The sequence below is a fragment of the Mobula birostris genome, chromosome 13 (genome assembly GCF_030028105.1).
Source record: "Mobula birostris isolate sMobBir1 chromosome 13, sMobBir1.hap1, whole genome shotgun sequence".
In the NCBI taxonomy this organism is placed as follows: domain Eukaryota; kingdom Metazoa; phylum Chordata; class Chondrichthyes; order Myliobatiformes; family Myliobatidae; genus Mobula; species Mobula birostris.
Genome location: NC_092382.1, coordinates 109,431,168 through 109,452,775, shown reverse-complemented (window position 1 = coordinate 109,452,775; position 21,608 = coordinate 109,431,168). Strand labels below are relative to the sequence as shown.

General features: G+C 48.8%; 1 protein-coding gene across 1 annotated transcript in view; it reads right to left on the bottom strand.

Moving 5' to 3' along the window:
• Nucleotides 1-6,328: 6,328 nt before the first annotated feature.
• LOC140207800 (CD209 antigen-like protein 2) overlaps nucleotides 6,329-21,608 on the bottom strand; it is a 30,159-nt gene continuing 14,879 nt past the window's right edge. The window contains exons 7-9 of the mRNA XM_072276364.1: nucleotides 12,572-12,714; nucleotides 10,346-10,410; nucleotides 6,329-6,904 (exon numbers count right to left, since the gene is read on the bottom strand). Coding sequence (XP_072132465.1) covers nucleotides 6,715-6,904; nucleotides 10,346-10,410; nucleotides 12,572-12,714 — 398 coding nt within the window. The 3' untranslated portion in view covers nucleotides 6,329-6,714. The remainder of the gene's footprint in view (nucleotides 6,905-10,345; nucleotides 10,411-12,571; nucleotides 12,715-21,608) is intronic.

The following is a 21,608-nucleotide window of genomic DNA, read 5'->3' as shown; positions in this document are numbered from 1 at the left end:
ATCACACACACCCGGGGTCAGACACAGAGTGAATCTCCCTCCACAGCGTCCCATCACACACTCCCGAGGTCAGACACAGAGTGAATCACCCTCCACACCTTCCCATCACAGACGCCTGGGGTCAAACACAGAGTGAATCTCCCTTCACACCGTCCAATCACACACTCTCGGGGTCAGACACACAGTGATTCTCCCTCCTCACCGTCCCATCGCACACTCCCAGGGTCAGACACAGAGTCGATCTCCCTCCACACCGTCCGATCACACACTCCCGGGGTCAGACACAGAGTGAATCTCCCTCCACACCGTTCCATCACACACCCGGCGGTCAGACACAGAGAGAATCTCCCTCCACACCGTCTAATCACACACTCCCGGGGTCAGACACAGAGTGAATCTCCCTCCACACCGTCCCATCACACACTCCCGGAGTCAGACACAGAGTGAAGCTCCCTCCCACAGTCCCATAACACACTCCCTAGATCATACAGAGATTGAAGCACTCTCCACAACGGCCCATGACTCACTCTCAGGGACAGACATATAGTGAATCTCCCTCCAGACCGTCCCATCACACACTCCCGGGGTCAGACACAGAGTGAATCTCCCTCCTCACCGTCTTATCACACACTCCCAGGGTCAGACACACAGTGAATCTCCATCCACACCGTCCCATCACACACTCCCGTGGTCAGACACAGGGTGAATCTCCCTCCACACCGTCTCATCACTCAATTCCGGGCTCAGACACAGAGTGAATCTTCCTCCTCACCGTCCCATCACACACTCCCGGGGTCAGACACAGAGTGAATCTCCCTCCTCATCGTCCCATCACACAGTCCCGGGGTCAAACACAGAGTGAATATCCCTCCACACTGTCCCATCACACACAGTCCCTGAGTCAGACACAAAGTGACGCTCCTTCCTCGGTATCCCATTACACGCACCTTGCTTGAGACATAGAGTGCAGTTCCCTCTGCACCATCCCATCACACTCTCCAGATGTCAGACACAGACTGAAACTTCCTCCACACTGTCCCATGACACACTATGTGTTAAGAAACAGAACGGATCTCAGTCTCTGTCCACTGAGCCGCTCACCAGTCAGCAGCTGCTCAGAACCGAGAGATCAATATCCGATTGTAGGGAGGAGTTGTAACACCAGACATCAACTCTTCTCACAATTCCATGTGGAGCGAGGGGGAATGACGGAGACGATGTGGCTGTATGGCTGAGGTGGGAGGCGGGGGATGGGTATCGGGGAGAGAGGGGGTGACGGAGAAGGGGAAAGCGGTATATGTTGAAGCGGTTGAAGGAGACGGAGAGTGCTGCAGGTGAGGGATACAGTGACGTAAGTGGGGACAGCTGCAGCGACAGGTGGAGTGTCCGAGGACATCTTCAACCCCTCTCTGTTGCAGTCGGAATTCCCCACCTGTTTCAAAAGGGTGAAAATCGCACCAGTGCCTGAGAAGAGTACGGTGAGCTGCCTCAACAACAAATGCCCAGTGACCCTCACAGCTACTGTGATTAAGTGGTTTGAGAGGCTGGTCATACCCACAGACAAGTCCTTCTACAGCAAGGTCGTGGAGCAGCTGCAATTTTCCGAACATCGCAAAAGGACTGCAGCTAATGCAATCTCATTTCCTCTACCCTGGCCCTGCACCATCTGGGCAATACAACGCCAATGTCAGGCTGCTGCTGACTGACAAAAGCTCGGCGTTCAGCAGAATCATCCCCTCATTTCTACTTCTCAAGCTCCAGGTGTTGGGCCTGTGTACCTCCCTCTGTCACTGGATGATGGACATCCTCATCGGAAACCTCAGTCACTGCAGATCGGCAGTGACGTTACCGATCTACAGGTCGGGTTAGGAAACAGCGAGGCTACAGAAGGGTTCAGGTAGATTGAGCGAATGGGCAAAGAAGCGGCGGGTGTTTCACAGTGCCGGGATGTGTATGGTCATGTACTTTGGTACAGGAAATAAAGGCGTAGGCTAATATATAAATGGAGAGGAAATTCAAACATCTGAGGCGCAAAGGGAATTGGGAAACCTCACGCAGGATGACCTAAAGTTTAATTTGCAGGTGGCGTCGGTTTTGAGGAGGGTAAATACAATGTCAGCATTCTTGTCAGGAGGATTAGAATATGAAAGCAAGAATGTAGCGTTGACACTTTAGAAAGCTCTGGTTAGGCTTCACTTGGAGTACTGTGAGCGGTTCTGGGTCCCTCATTTACTCTGGCCAGATGTGCTTGCATTGGGAAGGGTTGAAACGAGGTACACGAAAATGATTCCGTGATTTGACATGTTTGACAAATCTTATCGAAATTTTTGAGAAGATTACTTGGAAAGGTGAGGATGGGAAATGGGAAGATGTTGTCTATATGGACTTCAGTTAGGCCTTTGACAAGGATCCACACGGACGGCCTGGTACATTTATAGGTACCAATGACATAGTTAGGAAAAGGAAAGAGGTCCTGAAAGGAGAATAAAGGGAGTTAGGAAGGGAGTTGAGAGAAGGAACGCAAAGGTAGGAATCTCGGGATTACTTCCTGTGCCACGTGACAGTGAGAGTAGGAATGAAATGAGGTGGAAGATAAATGCGGGGCTGAGAGATTGGAACAGGCGGCAGGGATTCAAGTTTGTGGATCATTGGGACCTATTTTGGTGCAGGCGTGACCTGTACAAAAAGGACGGGTTGCACTTGAATCCTGGGCGGGGGGGGGGGGGGGAATATCCAGGCGGGGAGATTTGCGAAAGGCAACTGATGAGACTATAAACTGGAATGGATGATGGGTAGAAATCAAATTATATAGACTATGAGAGAGCAGTTTAGTTCACACATGGAGAAAGCTAGTAGACAGTGCCTGAGGGTGGATAGACAGGGGACAGAGAATGACAGCACACAGAGCGAAGCTGTAGGAAAGAAGGAAGAAAAAGATAACAAAGGTGTTTGCTCCATTAGGAATAAACAGAGAGTAAGAGGTGGAGACTTTCTTAAATGCATCTATTTTAATGATAGGAGCATTGTAAGGAAGGTAGATGAGCTCAGAGCATGGGTTGATACCTGAAAATATGATGTTGTAGCTATTAGTGAAACATGGTTGCAGGAGGGGTGTGATTGGCAACTAACTATTCCTGGATTTCATTGCTTCAAGTGTGATAGAATCGGAGGGGCAAGAGGGGGAGGTGTTGCATTGCTTGTGAGAGAAAATATAACAGCGGTACTTTGGCGGGACAGATTGGAGGACTCGTCTAGGGAGGCTATTTGGGTGGAATTGAAGAAATGGAAAAGTGCTTTGACGCTTATAGGGGTGTATGATAGACCAACTAATGGGGAGCGAGAATTGGAGGAGCAAATTTGTAAGGAGATGGCAGATAATGTAGCAAGCACAGGCTTGTGATTGTGAGAGATTTTAATATTCCACACATAGACAGGGAAGTCCATTCTGTAAAAGGGCTGGATGGTTTGGAGTTCGTAAAATGTGTGCAAGATAATTTTCTTCAGCAATATATAGAGGTACCAACTAGAGAAGGGGCAGTGTTGGATCTCCTGTTAGGGAATGAGATAGGGCAGGTGACGAAAGTATGTATTGGGAGCACTTCGGGTACAGTGATCACAAAGCTATCAGTTTCAATATAATTATGGATAAGGACAGGGCTGGACCCAGGGTTGAGATTTATGCTTGGAGAAAGGCTAACTTTGAGGAGATCCGAAAGGATTCAGAAGGAGTCTATTGGGACAATTTGTTTTATGGAAAGAATGGAATAAATAAATGGATGTCATTTAAAGGTGAAATTTTGAGAGTACGGAATCTTTATGTCCCTGTTAGGTTGAAAGGAAGGGTTAAAAGTATGAGAGAGCCATGGTTTTCAAGGGATATTTGAAACTTGGTTCGGAAAATGAGAGATATCTGCAATAAATATAGGCAGAATGGAGTAAATGAGGTGCTCCAGAAATATAAAGAATGTATAAAGAATCGTAAGACAGAAATGAGAAGAGCTAGAAGATGATATGAGGTTGCTTTGGCAAGTAAGGTGAAAATAAATCCAAAGGGTTTCTACCGTTATGTTAATAGCAAAAGGATAGTGAAAGATAAAATCAGTCCCGTAGAAAATCAGAGTGGACAGCTATGTGTGGAGCCAAAAGAGTTGGGGGTAGATTCTGAACAATTTAGTTTGTTCGGTATTCACAAAGGAGAATAATATTGAATTGGGTAAGATCAGGGAAAAAGGTAGGGATGTTACGGAAACTATGATGATTAAAGAACAGGAACTACAGGAGCTTCTGAGGAATATAAAAGTGAATAAGTCTCCGGGTCCTGACAGGATATACCCTAGGACTTTGAGGAATGTTAGTGTGGAAATAGCAGGGGCTCTGACAAAAATATTTCGAATTTCATTAAAAACGTGGATGGTGCCGGAGAATTGGCGTATTGCTCATGTTGTTTCATTTTTAAAGCAGGGTGCTCAGAGTAAGCCTTGAAATTATCGGCCTGTGAGTTTGACGTCAGTGGTGGGTAAATTGATGGTAAATATTCTTAGGGATGGTATATATAATTATCTGGATAGATGGTCTGATTAGGAACAGTCAACATAGATTAGTGCGTAGAAGGTCATGTTTGACAAATGTTATTGAATTTTTGAAGTTACGACGAACGTTGACGATGGTAAAGCGGTGGATGTTTTCTATATGGACTTTTGTAAGGCCTTTGACAAGGTCCCACACGGAAGGTTGGTTAAGAAGGTAAAATCGTTTGGTATTAATATTGAAGTAGTAAAATAAATTCAGCAGTGGCTGAATAGGAGACGCCAAAGAGTGGCGGAGGTTAACTGTTTGTCAGATTGGAGGCCGGTGACTAGTGGTTTGCCTCAGGGATCTGTACTGAGACCAGTGAGACTCAGAGAGTGGTAACTGTGTGGAAGGGATTCCTGCAGAAGTGGTTGAAGCTGGTTGGATGTTGTCATTAAAAGTTAAATTGGACAGCTCGACGTACAGGAAAGGGATGGAGGGTTTTGGGATGAGTGCAGGTCTGTGGGACGAGATGACAGTAAGAGTTCAGCACGGACCAGAAGGGCCGAGATGGCCTTTTCCATGCTGTAAGTGTTATATGGTTATGTGCTTTTATGAGTGGAACGCTTATAAAATCAGTAGCGTTTGATGGATGGAACTCAGAGAAATGAGGGCGGCGGGTGATGGGAGGTGTTGTTGAAACCGATCGAATGTTTAAAGGCCTCGTTAAAGTAGATGTGGAGAGAAGGCTCCCCGTGACGGGACAGTCGAAGACCAGCGGACCTACAGAGGAATGGAAGTCCGTCCTTTGAGAAAGAGATTGGGAGGAATTTATTTCGCCAGAGTATGGTTAGTCTGTGGAATGGGTTTTACAGGCGTCTGTGGAGGCCGACATTAGATATATTGAATGTTGACTGCTTCTGGATTAGTCAGGGTATGAAACAATACAGTGAAAATACTGGAGATTGCGGCTGAGAGGAAAATTGATCAGACATGATGAATGGTGCAGTAGACTCGATTGGCCAAATAGCCTATCACTGCTCCCATATCTTATGGAATAATTTTAAGCTGCTGTGTTGCTGGGTGTCACCGTCTCAGTGGATCTGTCCTGGGCACAACACATTTCATGCAAACACGAAGGACGTGTCATATTCCCGAATGAACAGCGCCAGACTTCGAAGCGTCAGCAGGCCCATCCCCCGGAGTGTGGTTAGCTACCGCTTTAGCTTTCAGGCACAGACTGCCAATTATTTCCCGTCAAAATTGTTTAATGGCAAATCTGTCGTAGGCGTCACCATGCTGAGCACTCAGTGCTCAACCGAAGGAGATCCATTTCGAGGACTAATTTTGTGATTTAATCTTTGGATTTCTTTACTGTCGTCTTGTTTGTTTCGAGTCTGAGTTTCAGTGTACTCCCGACCATTCTCTACACTTCCTATCACCACCACATACCTCTCGTTACAGAAGTAATTACAACGTTAGCAGTTTGAGAGGATTTGGGCTCAAATGGATCAAGTGATCGCCGGGACTTATTGCATCGCCGCCTGTTGTGCAGGCTGCAACGCACAAGGTCCTCAGAGGCGGCAGAGGGATGTAAACTCAGCCAGCTCCAACAAGGGCAGAACACTCCCCAGCATCGAGGACATCTTCAAGATGCCATGCCTCCAGAAGGTAGTATCCATCACAGAGTCCCTCACCCCGGGACAACCTCCCTGTTCGTTTCTGTCACCAGGGATGAGGCACAGGATCCGGAAAACTCAACGATTCAGGAACACCTTCTTCCCCTCCGGCATCATATTTTTGAACGCATGAGCACCACTTCGACATTTTAGAGGTACTTATTACACCTTACATTAACTTTACATCTTTGCGCTGTACAGATCGTGCAAGAATACAAATCTCAGGGCTGATAACTCGCAGATGATAAGTCAGGTGGCAAATATAGGAAACAGTCTTGATGCTGGCAGGGGGAGACAAGAACGTGAGGGGAAGGAAAATGGGGATGAGATAGGGGGAGGTGGCACGGGAGGAGTTATCAGAGAGAGCGAGTTCGGAGGGGCGAGGGTAAAGAGAGAGCGAGATGATGAGTAAGAGTGCCATAGGTGGGGAGATAGTAATTGGGTATGGGCGAGGAGCAGAGCGGATGGGTTTGTCAGAGTCGGGGATGCGAGCTGCAATTGGGGTAAGAGAATGGTGTCACTTGACTTAAGTCGGCCCCACGGGCTTCTGACAGAGATCCCGGATCTTTTCAGGAATATCCGCGCACGAGGGTGCAGGCTTCTCACAGATGAAACGGTGCCGATCATTTTTGCAACTGCTAAGCCAACCGGCGTTACATTCACTGCATTGGAACTTTCCAGCGTCCATCTTGTACACGACAGGAGAGCCCATTTTCCTATATTGGAGGGGTAAGCAATTTCAAAAGGTACAGCACAACTCTAGCAGGCAAACGTGTATCAGTCACCAAAGTAATCCCACTGACTCAATCACTCCTCACTGACCGGTGTCAGATTTCAGAATGCTCCCATCTCCTCATCGACCGGTGTCAGTCCACAAAGTACTCCCACTGACATAATATCTCCTCATCGACCGGTGTCTGCTTCGAAAATACTCCCACTAACTCGATGTCCACTCACTGACCGGTGTGAGTCCACAAAATACTCGCACTAACTCAATCTCTCCTCACCGACGGGTGTCAGACCCGAAAATACTCCCACTGACTCAATCTGTCCTCACCGACTGGTGTCAGATCCCCAAAATACTCCCACTGACTCAATCTGTCCTCACCGACCGTTGTCAGTCCCCAAAATACTCCCACTGACACAATCACTCCTCATCGACCGATGTCCCTCCACAAAATACTTCCACTGACACAATATCTCCTCACCGACCGGTGCTATTCCCCAAAATACTCCCACTGACACAATCTCTCCTCACCGACCGGTGTCAGTCCCCAAAATACTCCCACTGACTCAATCTGTCCTCACCGACCGGTGTCAGATCCCCAAAATGCTCCCACTGACTCATTCTCTCCTCATCGACCGGTGTCCCTCCACAATATACTCCCACTGACATAATATTCCTCACCGACCGGTGTCTGCTTCGAAAATACTCCCACTAACTCGATGTCCACTCACTGACCGGTGTGAGTCCACAAAATACTCGCACTAACTCAATCTCTCCTCACCGACCGGTGTCAGTCCCCAAAATACTCCCACTGAGTCAATCTGTCCTCACCGACCGGTGTCAGATCCCAAAATACTCCCACTGACTCAATCTGTCCTCACCGACCGGTGTCAGTCCCCAAAATACTCCCACTGACTCAATCACTCCTCACCGATCGGTGTCAGTCCCCAAAATACTCCCACTGACTCAATCTGTCCTCACCGACCGGTGTCAGTCCCCAAAATGCTCCCACTGACTCAATCACTCCTCACCGACCGGTGTCAGACCCCAAAATATTCCCACTGACTCAATCACTCCTCACCGACCGGTGTCAGTCCCCAAAATACTCCCACTGACACAATATCTCCTCACCGACCGGTGATATTCCCCATATTACTCCCACTGACTCAAGCTCTGCTCACCGACTGGTGTCAGATCCCAAAATATTCTCACTGACACAATCGCTCCACACTGACCGGTGTCTGTCCCAAAATATTCCCACTGACTCATTCTCTCCTCATCGACCGGTGTCCCTCCACAAAATACTCCCACTGACATAATATCTCCTCACCGACCTGTGTCTGCTTCGAAAATACTCCCACTAACTCGATGTCCACTCACTGACCGGTGTGAGTCCACAAAATACTCGCACTAACTCAATCTCTCCTCACCGACCGGTGTCAGTCCCCAAAATACTCCCACTGACTCAATCTGTCCTCACCGACCGGTGTCAGATCCCAAAATACTCCCACTGACTCAATCTGTCCTCACCGACCGGTGTCAGTCCCCAAAATACTCCCACTGACTCAATCTGTCCTCACCGACCGGTGTCAGTCCCCAAAATACTCCCACTGACACAATCACTCCTCATCGACCGATGTCCCTCCACAAAATACTTCCACTGACACAATATCTCCTCACCGACCGGTGCTATTCCCCATATTACTCCCACTGACTCAAGCTCTGCTCACCGACTGGTGTCAGATCCCAAAATATTCTCCCTGACACAATCGCTCCACACTGACCGGTGTCTGTCCCAAAATATTCCCACTGACTCATTCTCTCCTCATCGACCGGTGTCCCTCCACAAAATACTCCCACTGACATAATATTCCTCACCGACCGGTGTCTGCTTCGAAAATACTCCCACTAACTCGATGTCCACTCACTGACCGGTGTGAGTCCACAAAATACTCGCACTAACTCAATCTCTCCTCACCGACCGGTGTCAGTCCCCAAAATACTCCCACTGACTCAATCTGTCCTCACCGACCGGTGTCCCTCCACAAAATACTCCCACTGACTCAATCTGTCCTCACCGACCGGTGTCAGACCCCAAAATACTCCGACTGACTCAATCTGTCCTCACCGACGGGTGTCAGTCCCCAAAATACTCCCACTGACGCAATCACTCCTCACCGAGCAGTGTTAGTCCCCAAAATACTCCCACTGACTCAATCACTCCTCACCGACCGGTGTCCCTCCACAAAATACTCCCACTGACTCAATCTCTCCTCACCGAACGGTGTCTGTCCCCAAAATACTCCCACTGACTCAATCTCTCCTCACCGAACGGTGTCTGTCCCCAAAATACTCCCACTGACTCAATCTCTCCTCACCGACTGGTGCTATTCCCCATATTACTTCACCTGACTCAAGCTCTGCTCACCGACTGGTGTCAGTCCCCAAAATAGTCCCACTGACTCTCTCTCTCCTACATACCTGTTCCCGTTTCCAAAATACTCTCAATGACCCCTTCTTCACAACCCTGTATCAGTCCCCAAATTATCTCTTGCCCAACGCTCTACCCACACAGCTTTATCAGTCCCCAAAATAACCTCACTCTCACACTTTCTCCCCACAGTACGATGTCATTCACCAAGTTACTCCCGGAACCCCAGCCTCTTCCCCACGACCCTCGCGTCCGTCCCAAAGATACTCCCACAGCCTCACTCTCTCCACACAGAACGCTGTAAGTCCCCAAACAAACTCACTGCCCCACTGACCCCACAGCCCTGTCTCCTTCCCCAAAATACTCACACTGACACACTCTCTCTCTCCCGAGGCCGCATGACGGTCCCAAAATGCTTCCACTTCCCACTCTCACCCGTCAGCCCCGTGCTAGTCCCCAATATGACCCCACTGCCCAAACCTCTCCCTACAGAGCTGTGTCAATCACGAACACGCTCCCACTTCGTACTCTCTTCTGACAGTCCACGTCAGCCCACAAATTGACCCAACTGCCTGGTCTATACCAACAGCCCGTGTCGGTCCCCAAACTAATCGCCTTGTCCAATCTACCCCTACGGACCCGTGTCGGTCGCCACTCCTTCTTCACAGTGGCTCTACCCAAATAGTCGCACTGAGGCATTTTTCTTGCCACAGATCTATGTCATTTCCCAAAACACTCCTCCTTTACACTTTCTTCCCGCAGACCGCGTCAGTCAGCAGTTAATCACACTGCCCACAAAATAGTCCTACTGCCTGACTCTCTCCCTAGAGACCTGTTTCTGTCACCAAAATATCCCCAGTGACCCACCCCTCACCACTCAATTGTGACAGTCCCGAAAAGTTCCCCGTACACCACTTCCCCCAGAGGCACGTGCCAGTCCCCAAAATTAATCCCACTGCCTAATCTCTCCCGAAAAATCTGCATGAACCCAAATCTCACCCCGCTTCACATGATCCAATCCAGTATGAGTCTCGTCGGCCGCGGAGAGCATTTTTGACAAAATTCTGTGAAAATCAATTGCTAAAATTAATAATTGAAATCCAGCACAATTTACGGAGCGTCACTCAGTGTCTGACCCCGGGGGTGTGTAATGGGACGGGGTGGAGGGAAATTCAGTTTGTGTCTGACAACGGGAGTCTTGATTGTAAGGTCTGGATGAAGCTTTGCTCTGTGTCTGAAGGCGTGGTTCACAATGTGTCTGACCCCGGGAGTGTATGATGGAACGTTGCGGAGGGGAGCTTCACTCTGTGTCTGACCCGAGGAGTCTGTGCTGAAGGCAGTTTTACTCTGTGTCTGACTCAAGGATTGTGTGATTGGACAGTGTGGAGAAGATAACCACTATTTCTGACCCCGGGAGTGTGTGATGGGACGGTGCCGAGGGAGATTCACTCTGTGTCTGACACTGGGAGTGTGTGATGGGACGGTGTGGAGGGAGATTCGCTCTCTGTCTGACCCCGGGGAATGTGTGATAGGACGGTGTGGAGGAGATTTACTTTGTGTCTGATACCGAGAGTGTGTGATGGGACAGTGTGGAGGGAGTTTCACTCTATCTGATCCCGGGACTGTATGATGAGACGGTGTGGAGGGAGATTCACACTATTTCTGACCCCGGGTGTGTGTGACGGGACGGTGTGGAGGGGATTTACTCAGTGTCTGACCCCGAGAGTGTGTGATGGGGCAGTGTGGAGGGCGTTTCGCTCTGTGTCTGTCCTCCAGAGTGTGTGATGGGAAGTTCCGGAAGGAGCTTCACTCTGTCTGACTCCGGGAGTGTGTGACGGTACAGTGTGGAGGAGATTACCACTCTTTCTGACCCCGGGTGTTTGTGATCGGACGGTGTGGAGGGAGCTTCACTCTATCTGGTCCCGGAAATGTGTGATGGGACAGTGCAGAGGGAGATTCACTCTGTTTATGACCCCGGGGAGTGTGTGATGGGACAGTGTGGAGGAAACTTCACTCTGTGTCTGAGCGCCAGAGCGTGTGATGGGACGGTGCGGAGGAAACGTCACTCTGTCTGACCCCGGGAGTCTGTGATGCCACAGTATGGAGGGAGATTCTCTTTGTGTATGACCCCTTGACTGTGTGACGGGAAGGTGCGGAGGTAGATCCACTCTGCGTCCGACAATGGAGTGTGTGCTGGGACGCTGTGTACAAAGATTCACACTGTGTCTGATCCCGATAGTGTGTGAAGGGGTGTTGCAGAGGGAGTTTCTGTCCGTGTCTTATCCCAGGAATGTGTGATGGGACAGTATGGAGGGATCTTCACTCTGTGTCTTACCCCGAGAGTGTGTGATAAGTTGGTTCGGAAGGAGATCTATTCTGTTTCTGACCTCGATTGTGTGTGATGGGGCAGTGTAGAGAGAGATTCACGCTGTGTATGACCCCTTGACTATGTGACGGGAAGGTGTTCAGCGAGCTTCACTCTGTGACTAACCCCGAGAGTGTGTGATGGGACGGTGTGGAGGGAGCTTCACTGTGTACCTGTCTACTGGAGAGTGTGATGTGACCGTGCGGAGGGAGATTCACACTGCTTCTGACACAGGGATTGCGTTTGGGACGGAGTGGAGAGAGCTTCACTCTGTGTCTGTCCCCGGGAGTGTGTGAAGGGGCGGTGTGGATGGAGATTCACTCTGTTTCTGACCCCGGGAGTATGTGATGGGACGTTGCGGAGAGAGTTTCCCTTTGTGTCTGACCCCGGGAGTGTGTGATGGGACGGTGTGGCGGGAGCTTCACTCTGTTTTTGAACAAGGGAGTGTGTGATGAGATGGTGAAACGGGAGATTCATTCTGTGTATGACTCCTTGAAGGTGTGATGGGAGGCTACGGCTTGAGCTTCACTCTGTGTCTGACCCCGGGAATGTGTGATGGGACGGTGCGGAGGGAGATTCACTCTGTGTCTGACCCCGGGAGTGTGTGATGGGACGGTGGGGAGGGAGATTCACTCTGTGTCTGACCCCGGGAGTGTGTGATGAGACGGTGCGGAGGGAGATTCACTCTGTGTCTGACCCCGGGAGTGTGTAATGGGGCTGTGTGGAGGAAGCATCTCTCTCTGTCTGACTCCGGGAGTGTGTGATGGGAGTGTATTCTGGGTGTTCACTCTCTGTCTGATCTCGCGGGTGTGTGATGATTCCTGTGTTACGGTGGGATCTTCTCTTGCTGTGATACATACCGCTTCAAGCTTTGAATCGATTTCCAGCAGCCTTGAATCAAGGTTTGAGCATTCTTGCATCGCTTCGTGGAAAGATGTTTCAGACGTGGATACGTAATAACATCGGTCTTTATTTGGGATCCATTCATCGGAACACGGTTGTCCTTGAAATCAGGAACAAGGAAGAGTGAAAAACAGAGTGAATCTTCCTTCACACTTTCCCATGACACACACGAGGGGTGACACACAGAGCGAATTTTCCTCCACGCGGTCCAATCACGCACACCCGATATCAGACACAGAGAGAATCTCTCCCATGCCGTCCCAACGCACATTAACAGGATCAGGCACAGAGTGAAGTTCCCTCCACATCATCCGTCACACTCCCGGGGTCAGACACGGACTGAATCTCTTACACATTGGCACAACGGACACGCCCCGGAGAGACACAGAATGAAGTTCCCTCCACAACGTCGCATCAGAAATTCACAGGATCAGGCAACGAGTGAAGTTCCATCCACATCATCGATCACAGACTCTCCGGTCAATCACAGATTGATCTACCTCTATCCCCTCCCTGATATACTCACGGAGTCAGATACAAAGTGATGCTCCTTACACACTGTCCCATCACAGACTCGGGATGTCAGACACAGAATGATGCTCCCTCCACACCGTGCCATCACAGACTCCAAGGATCAAACACGGAATGAATCTCACTCCACAGCGCCTCATCACACAGCCTCTGCGTCAGACCCAGAGTGAAGTTCCCTCCGCACTTTCCCACAGCAATGGTGTCAGGCACAGAGCGATGATCCCTCGAAGCGTCATATCGGGCACATTCACCGGGTTAGAGGCGCGGTGTCCTATCCAGAGACTCACGGAATCAGATAGTGACTGATGTTTTCCTCCCACCACACGCTCCCGGGATCAGAAACATACTGAAGCTCCCTCCACACCCTCCCTTCCCAGTGCACATACTCCCGGGGTCAGACGTGGAGGGATGCTTCACCTCTACCATTCATCAGAAATTGGCAAATTTCACCCTTCGTCCATTCGAAAGTTCTGAGCTCGTTTTCGAAGATGGAGAGGTTGTTTTTGAGGACAGAAAAGTTCTCGAGACAGTCGTAGTTGGAGAGATTCAGCTCCTGGATCTGTTGTCGATATTCGGTCTGTGTCCTGTTCATCTACAAATACTGTTCCCAAAGTAGCTGGTATTTTATGTCAGAGGTGATCTGAGACTGACGAATCTGTTTTGCGTTTATAGTGACAGGTGAGACAGCGTCACGGTGCTGGGCAGTTCTCGGTAATCGGAGTGTTAGTGTCACCTTGTGGTGCGATGAGATTCATACTGAGAAGCGTGTAGGTGTCATGGTGCGCTGCGCTGCGGTGGACGTTGAGAAGCACTGACGAGAGTTAGGGTGAGAGGCGTGTTTTTGTCACGGTACAGATCATGCCTGTGGACTGGTGAGGGGCCTGTCAGTGTCAGGAGAGAGCGGCGTGTTGATGATAAGGGGACGGGTGTGTTGGTGTCACAGTGAGAGGGCACTTTGCCACCGTGAGGTGCCTGTCTGTGTCAAGCTGACGGGTATATCAGTGTCCCGCGAGGTTTTCCTTGGAGTTATGATGGGGATTCGTCAGTATTAGGGTGATGATTAATTCCGTTACACAGTGAGGGTTGCGGGTAGGGACGTGTCTTCGTCACTATGGTGGGTGGTTCTGTGTCTCCATGAGAGGTGTGCCGAGTCACTGTGAGGTTTACCGGGATGTCACGGTGAGGGATTTGTCGGAATCACACTGAAGGGTCTCTCGGTATCACGGTGAGTGGAGTGTCTGTGCCATCGTGTTTGGTGCGCTGGTGTCACAGATGAAGGTGTCGCCCCTAGGAGCGTAACAGTAACACGGCCAGGGGCATGTCGATGTTACAGTGAGGGGTACACTGCAGCCATGTCTGTGTAACTGTGAGGGTCGTGTCCGTGTCACGGTTAGGAGCATTTCCAAGGGTTTAGATCGGGCAGAGTTTGTTTAGTGTGTCCAGGACGGATTACTGTCACAGTATGCTGACAGGCCGACCAGGGGGAATGCCATACTAGATCCAGAACTAGGTAATGAACCGGGTCAGGTCACAAATCTCTCAGTGCGTGAGCATCTGTGGGACAGTGACCACCGCTCTCTGGCCGTTAGCATTATCATGGAAAAGGATAGAATCAAAGAGGACAGGAAAAGTTTTAAATTGTGAAAGGCAAATTATGATGCTATAAGACTAGAACTTGCGGGTGTGAATTGGGATGATGTTTTTGCAGGGAAATGTACTATGGGCAGGTGGTCGATGTTTAGAGAACTCTTTCGGGATGTAAGCGATAAATGTGTCCCTGTGAGGAAGATATAGAATGGTAGGGTGAAGGAATCATGCGTAACAAGTGAGGTGGAAAATCTAGTCAGGTGGAAGAAGGCAGCATACATGAGGTTTAGGAAGCAAGGCTCAGATGGGTCTATTGAGGAATATAGGGAAGCAAGAAAAGAGCTTAACAAGGGGTTGAGAAGAGCAAGAACGGGGCATGAGAAAACCTAGGCGAGTAGGGTAATGGAAAACCCCAAGGCATCCTTCAATTATGCGAAGAACAAAAGGATGACAGGAGTGAAGGTAGGACCTATTAGAGATAAATGTGGGAAGATGTGCCTGGAGGCTGTGGAAGTGAGCGAGGTCCTCACTGAATACTCCTCTTCGGTATTCACGAATGAGAGGGAACTTGATGATGGTGAGGACAATATGAGTGAGGCTGATGTTCTAGAGTATGTTGATATTAAGGGAGAGCAGGTGTTGGAGTTGTTAAAATACATTAGGACAGTAAAGTCCCCGGGGCCTGACGGAATATTCCCCAGGCTGCTCCACGAGGCGAGAGAAGAGATTGCTAAGCCTCTGGCTAGGATCTTTACGTCCTCGTTGTCCACGGGAATGGTACCGGAGGATTGGAGGGAGATGGGCAAATAGATGAGGGTAGTGCAGTGGATGTGATCTATATGGATTTAGTAAATCATTTGACAAGGTTCCACACCGTAGGGTTATTCAGAAAGTCTTAAGGCATGGGATCCAGGAAAGTTTGGACAGGTGGATTCAGAATTGGCTTGCCGGCAGAAGGCAGAGGGTGGTGGTGGAGGGAGTACATTTAGATTGGAGGATTGTGACTAGTGGTGTCCCACAACGATCTGTTCTGGGACCTCTACTTTTCGTGATTTTTATCTAACGATCTGGATGTGGGGATAGAAGAGTGGGTTGGCAAGTTTGCAGACGACACAAAGGTTGGTGGTGCTCTATATAGTGTAGAGGATTGTCAAAGATTGCAGAGAGACATTGATAGGATGCGGAAGTCGGCTGAGAAATGGCAGATGGAGTTGAACCCAGAGAAGTGTGAGGTGGTACACTTAGGAAGGTCAAACTCCAAGGCAGAGTACAAAGTAAATGGTAGGATTCTTGGTAGTGTGGAGGAGCAGAGGGATCTCGGGGTACATGTCCACAGATCCCTGAAAGTTGCCTCACAGGTGGATAGGGTAGTTAAGAAAGATTATGGGCTGTTTGCTTTCATAAGTCGAGGGATGGAGTTTAAGCGTCTCGATGTAATGATGCAGCTCTATAAAACTCTGGTTAGGCCACACTTGGAGTATTGTGTCCAGTTCTGATCACCTCACTATAGGAAGGATGTGGAAGCATTGGAAAGGGTACACAGGAGATTTACCAGGATGCTGCCCGGTTTAGAGAGTATGCATTATGATCTGAGATTAATGGAGCTAGGGCTTTACTGTTTGGAGAGAAGGAGGATGAGAGGAGACATGATAGAGGTGTACAAGATAACAAAAGGAATAGATAGAGTGGATAGCTAGCACCTCTTCCCCAGGGCACCACTGCTCAATACAAGAGGACATGGCTTTAAGTTAAGGGGTGGGAAATTCAAGGGGGATATTAGAGGAAGTTTTTTGTAATTAGAGAGTAGTTGGTGCGTGGAATGCACTGCCTGAGTCAGTGGTGGAGCCAGTTACACTAGTGAAGTTTAAGAGACTACTAGACAGGTATATGGAGGAATTTAATGTGGGGGTTTATATGGGAGCCAGGTTTTGAGGGTCGGCACAACATTGTGGGCCAAAGGGCCTGTACTGTGCAGTATTATTCTATGTTCTATTTCTGTGTAGTGTACAAACGTCTGTCGGTGCTATGGCGACAGGATTGTTAGTGTTATGCTGAATGTTGAATCGGTGTGAGTAGGAAGTCGAAGAAGGAAGACTAAGAGTCGGAGCGTGGGTGCGGAGGAAGCCATTTTTGAATTTTTCGTTTTTTTATTCTTTCGGAGTTCAGAGAGGCAGGACTGCGCAGGCGTGTGACGTCGGGCAGTGAAGCGCGGACGATGTAAAAGGAACAGAGCCTCATAGAGCGGGCAGCGTAGTCTGCGGGCTGCGGAGTGAGCCGGGAGCAGACTGGAGACTTAAGGGCTTCGGCTCAACGGGCTCATCGGAAACGGGCGAGGCGAGGAAGGTTTGGTATACATATTTTGTTGTTATTTGAGCAGCGGGGCAGTATGAGTGTCAGGGCAGTTTGTTGTTCTCGGTGCCGGATGTGGGAGGCCCTGGAGTCTCCAAGCCTTCCAGACTTCCACATCTGCGCCAGGTGCGCCGAGATGCAGCTCCTAAGAGACCGCGTTAGGGAACTAGAGCTGCAGTTCGAAACCTCCATCTGGTCAGGGAGACTGAGGAGTTGATAGAGAGGAGTTACAGGCAGGTGGTCACACCAGGGCCACGGGAGGCAGACAAGTGGGTCACGGTTAGGAGAGGGAAGGGGAAGAGTCAGGTAATAGAGAGTACCCCGGTGGCGGTACCCCTTGATAATAGGTACTCCTGTTTGAGTACCGTTGGCGCGGAACGGCTTACCCGGGAGAAGTGACAGTGGCCGTGCCTCCGGCACAGGGTCCGGCCCTTTAGCTCAGAAGGGTAGGGAAAGGAAGAGGAGACAGTTGTAGGAGGGGAATCGATAGTAACGGGGTCAGATAGGCGATTCTGTGGACGCAGTCCAGAGACCCGGATGGTGTTTGCCTCCCTGGTGCCAGGGTCCGGGATATTTCTGATGGCATCCAAGATATCCTGAAGTGGGAGGGTGAGAATCCAGAGGTCGTGGTACATATAGGTACCAATGACATAGGTAGGAAAAGGGAAGAGGTCCTGAAAGGAGAATATAGGGAGTTAGGAAGGGAGTTGAGGAGAAGGACCGCAAAGGTAGTCATCTCGGGATTACTGCCTGTGCCACGCGACAATGAGAGTAGGAATGCGATGAGGTGGAGGATAAATGTGTGGCTGAGGGATTGGAGCAGGGGGCAGGGATTCAAGTTTTTGGATCATTGGGACCTCTTTTGGCGCGGGTATGACCTGTTGAAAAAGGACGGGTTACACTTGAATCCTAGGCGGGGAGATTTGCGAGGTCTACAGAGGTGACTTTGAACTAGAATGGTTGGGGGGTGGGAATCAAAGTAAAGAGACTAGGAGGGAGGAGGTTAGTTCACAACAGGGGGATGGGAAGAAGTGCAGAGAGACAGAGGGCTGTAAAATGAGGGTAGAATCAAAAAGTAGTAAGGTGAAAATTAAAAGTGGCAGGCCGGCAAATCCAGGGCAAAAATCAAAAAGGGCCACTTTTCAACATAATTTTATAGGGACTGAGAATGCTGTAAAAGCAAGCCTGAAGGATTTGTGTGTCAATGCAATTAATGTTCGTAACAAGGTGGATGAATTAAATGTGCAGGTTTGTTATTAATGAATATGACATAGTTGGGATCACAGAGACATGGCTCCAGGGTGACCAAGGACGGGAGCTCAACATTCAGGGATATTCAATATTTAGGAAGGATAGGCATGAAAGAAAAGGAGGTGGGGTGGCGTTGCTGGTTAGAGAGGAGATTAACGCAATAGAAAGGAAGGACATTAGCAGGGAGGGTGTGGAATCAAAATGGGTAGAGCGGCATAACACTAAGGGGCAGAAAACGCTGGTGAGAGTTGTGTACAGGCCACTTAACAGTAGTAGTGAGGTTGGGGATGGCATTAAATAGGAAAATAGAAATGCGTGCCATAAAGGAACAGCAGTTATAATGGGTGACTTCAATCTGCATATAGATTGGGTGAACCAAATTGGTAAGAGTGCTGAGGAAAGGGATTTCTTAAAATGTATACGGGGTGGTTTTTTGAACTGGCGTGTCGAGGAACCAACTAGAGAGAAGGCCATTCTAGATTAGGTATTGAGCAATGAGGAAGGGTTAATTAGCAATCTTACCGCGAGAGGCCCCTAGGTAAGAGTGACCATAATATGGTGGATTTTTTCATTAAATTGGAGAGTGACATAGTTAATCCAGAAACAAAGGTTCTGAACTTAAAGAAGGGTAACTTTGAAGGTATCAGACGTGAATTAGCTAAGATAGACTGACAAATGACACTTAAAAGGTTGACGGTGGATATGCAATGGCAAGCATTTAAAGATCGCATCGATGAACTACAACATTTGTTCATCCCGGTCTGGCAAAAGAATAATTCAGGGAAGGTAGTGCACCCATGGCTGACAAGGGAAATTAGGGATAGTATCAATTCCAAAAAAGGAACATACAAATTGTCCAGAAAAAGCGGATCACCTGAGGACTGGGAGAAGTTCAGAGTCCAGCAGAGGAGGACGAAGGGCTTAATTAGGAAAGGGAAAACAGATTATCAGAGAAAACTGGCAGGGAACATGAAAACTGACTGTAAAAGCTTTTTTAAATATGTGAAAAGAAAAAGATTGGTTACGACAAATGTATGCCCCTTTTAGCTTGACATAGATAAATTGATTATGGGGAGTAAGGAAATGGCAGACCAAATGAATACCTACTTTGGTTCTGTCTTCACTAAGGAGGACATAAATAATTTTCCGTAAATAGTAGGAGACGGAGGTACTAGTGAGATGGATGAACTGAGGGAAATACATGTTAGTAGGGAAGTGGTGTTAGCTAAATAGTTCCTGAGGATTGGAGGGTGCCTAATGCAACCCCGCTTTAAAAGAGAGAGAGAGAGAGAGACCGGGGAATTATAGACCGGTTCGCCTGACACCAGTGGTGGGGAAAATGCTAGAGTCAAAGATGTGATAACAGCTCACATGGAAAGCGGTGAAATCATCGCACAAATTCAGCATGGATTTGTGAAAGGAAAATCATGTCTGACGAATCTCATAGAATTTTTTGAGGATGTCACTGGTAGAGTGGATGGAAGAGAACCAGTGGATGTGGAATATTTGGATTTTCAAAAGGCTTTTGACAAGGTCCCACACAGGAGAGTAGTGTGCAACCTGAAAGCACATGACATTGGGGTAAGGTATTGCTGTAGATAGAGAATTGGTTGGCAGATAGGATTCAAAATGTGTGAATAAACGGGACCTTTTCAAAATGGCAGGCAGTGACTAGTGGGGTGCCGGAAGACTCAGTGCCGGGACCCCAGTTGTTTACAATATATATTGATGACTTAGATGAGGAAATTCAATGTAGCATCTCCTAGTTTGCGGATGACACGAAGCTGGGCGGCAGTGTTAGCTGTGAGGAGGATGAAAAGAGGATGCAGGGTGACTTGGATAGGTTAGGTGAGTGGGCAAATTCATGGCAGATGCAATTTAATGTAGTTAAATGTGAGGTTATCCACCTTGGTGGCAAAAACAGGAAAACAGATTATTATCTGAATGGTGGTCGATTAGGAAAAGGGGAGGTGCAACGAGACCTGAGTGTCATTATACAGCAGTCATTGAAAGTGGGCATGCAGGTACAGCAGGCGGTGAAAAAGGCGAATGGTATGCTGGCATTCATAGCAAAAGGATTCGAGTACAGGAGCAGGGAGGTACTACTGCAGCTGTACAAGTCCTAGGGAGACCACACCTGGAGTATTGTGTGCAGTTTTGGTACCCTAATGATATCTCAGGATATTTAGCCGTGACTTTGATCCAGAATGCCGGCAGAGATGTTATATCAAACATACTTTTCAGCCCGCCGTCATTTGTAAGCTTGAGGAGTTGATCTCCTTCCCGCGCTGACATGCATGACGCGCGGGTAATGACGTCGTGTGCTTTCAAGCTCCTCAGTGACCGAGACAGTAAATGAGGACAGGCTCGGATGAGTCCTGTCGCTAAATTATATCGTTTTCTCCTGGCCTTGTAGCGCATGCTTTGCGGCCCGGTGATTGGGGACCACTGCCTTAATCTGAGGAAAGGCATTCTTGCCGGAGTGGGTGTACAAAGAAGGTTCACCAGATTGATTCCTGGTATGGCAGGACTTTCATATGATGAACGACTGGATCGACTAGGCTTATACTCGCCGGAATTTAGAAGATTGAGGGGGGGATCTTATCGAAACGTATAAAATTCTAAAGGGATTTCACAGGCTAGATGCAGGAAGATTGTTCCCGCTGTTGGGGAAGTCCAGAACGAGGGGTCACAGTTTGAGGATAAAGGGGAAGCCTTTTAGGACCAAGATTAGGAAAAACTTCTTCACACAGAGAGTGGTGAATCTGTGAATTCTCTGCCACAGGAAACAGTTGAGGCCAGTTCATTGGCTCTATTTAAGAGGGAGTTAGATATGGCCCTTGTGGCTAAAGTGATCAGGGGGTATGGAGAGAAGGCAGGTACAGGGTTCTGTGTTGGATGATCAGCCATGATCATACTGAATGGCGGTACAGGCTCGAAGGGCCGAATGGCCTACTCCTGCACCTATTTTCTATGTTTCTATGTTTCACTCCTGTCATCCTTTTTTTATTCACATAATTGAAGAATGCATTGGGGTTTTCCTTTACCCTACTCACCAAGGCCTTCTCATGCCCCCTTCTTGCTCTTCTCAGCCCCTTCTTATGCTCCTTTCTTGTTTCCCTATATTCCTCAATTGACCCATCTGATCCTTGCTTCCTCAACCACATGTATACTGCCTTCGTCCACCTAACTAGATTTTCCACCTCACTTGTCACCCATGGTTCCTCCACCCTACCATTCTTTATCTTCCTCACCGGGACAAATTTATCCCTAACA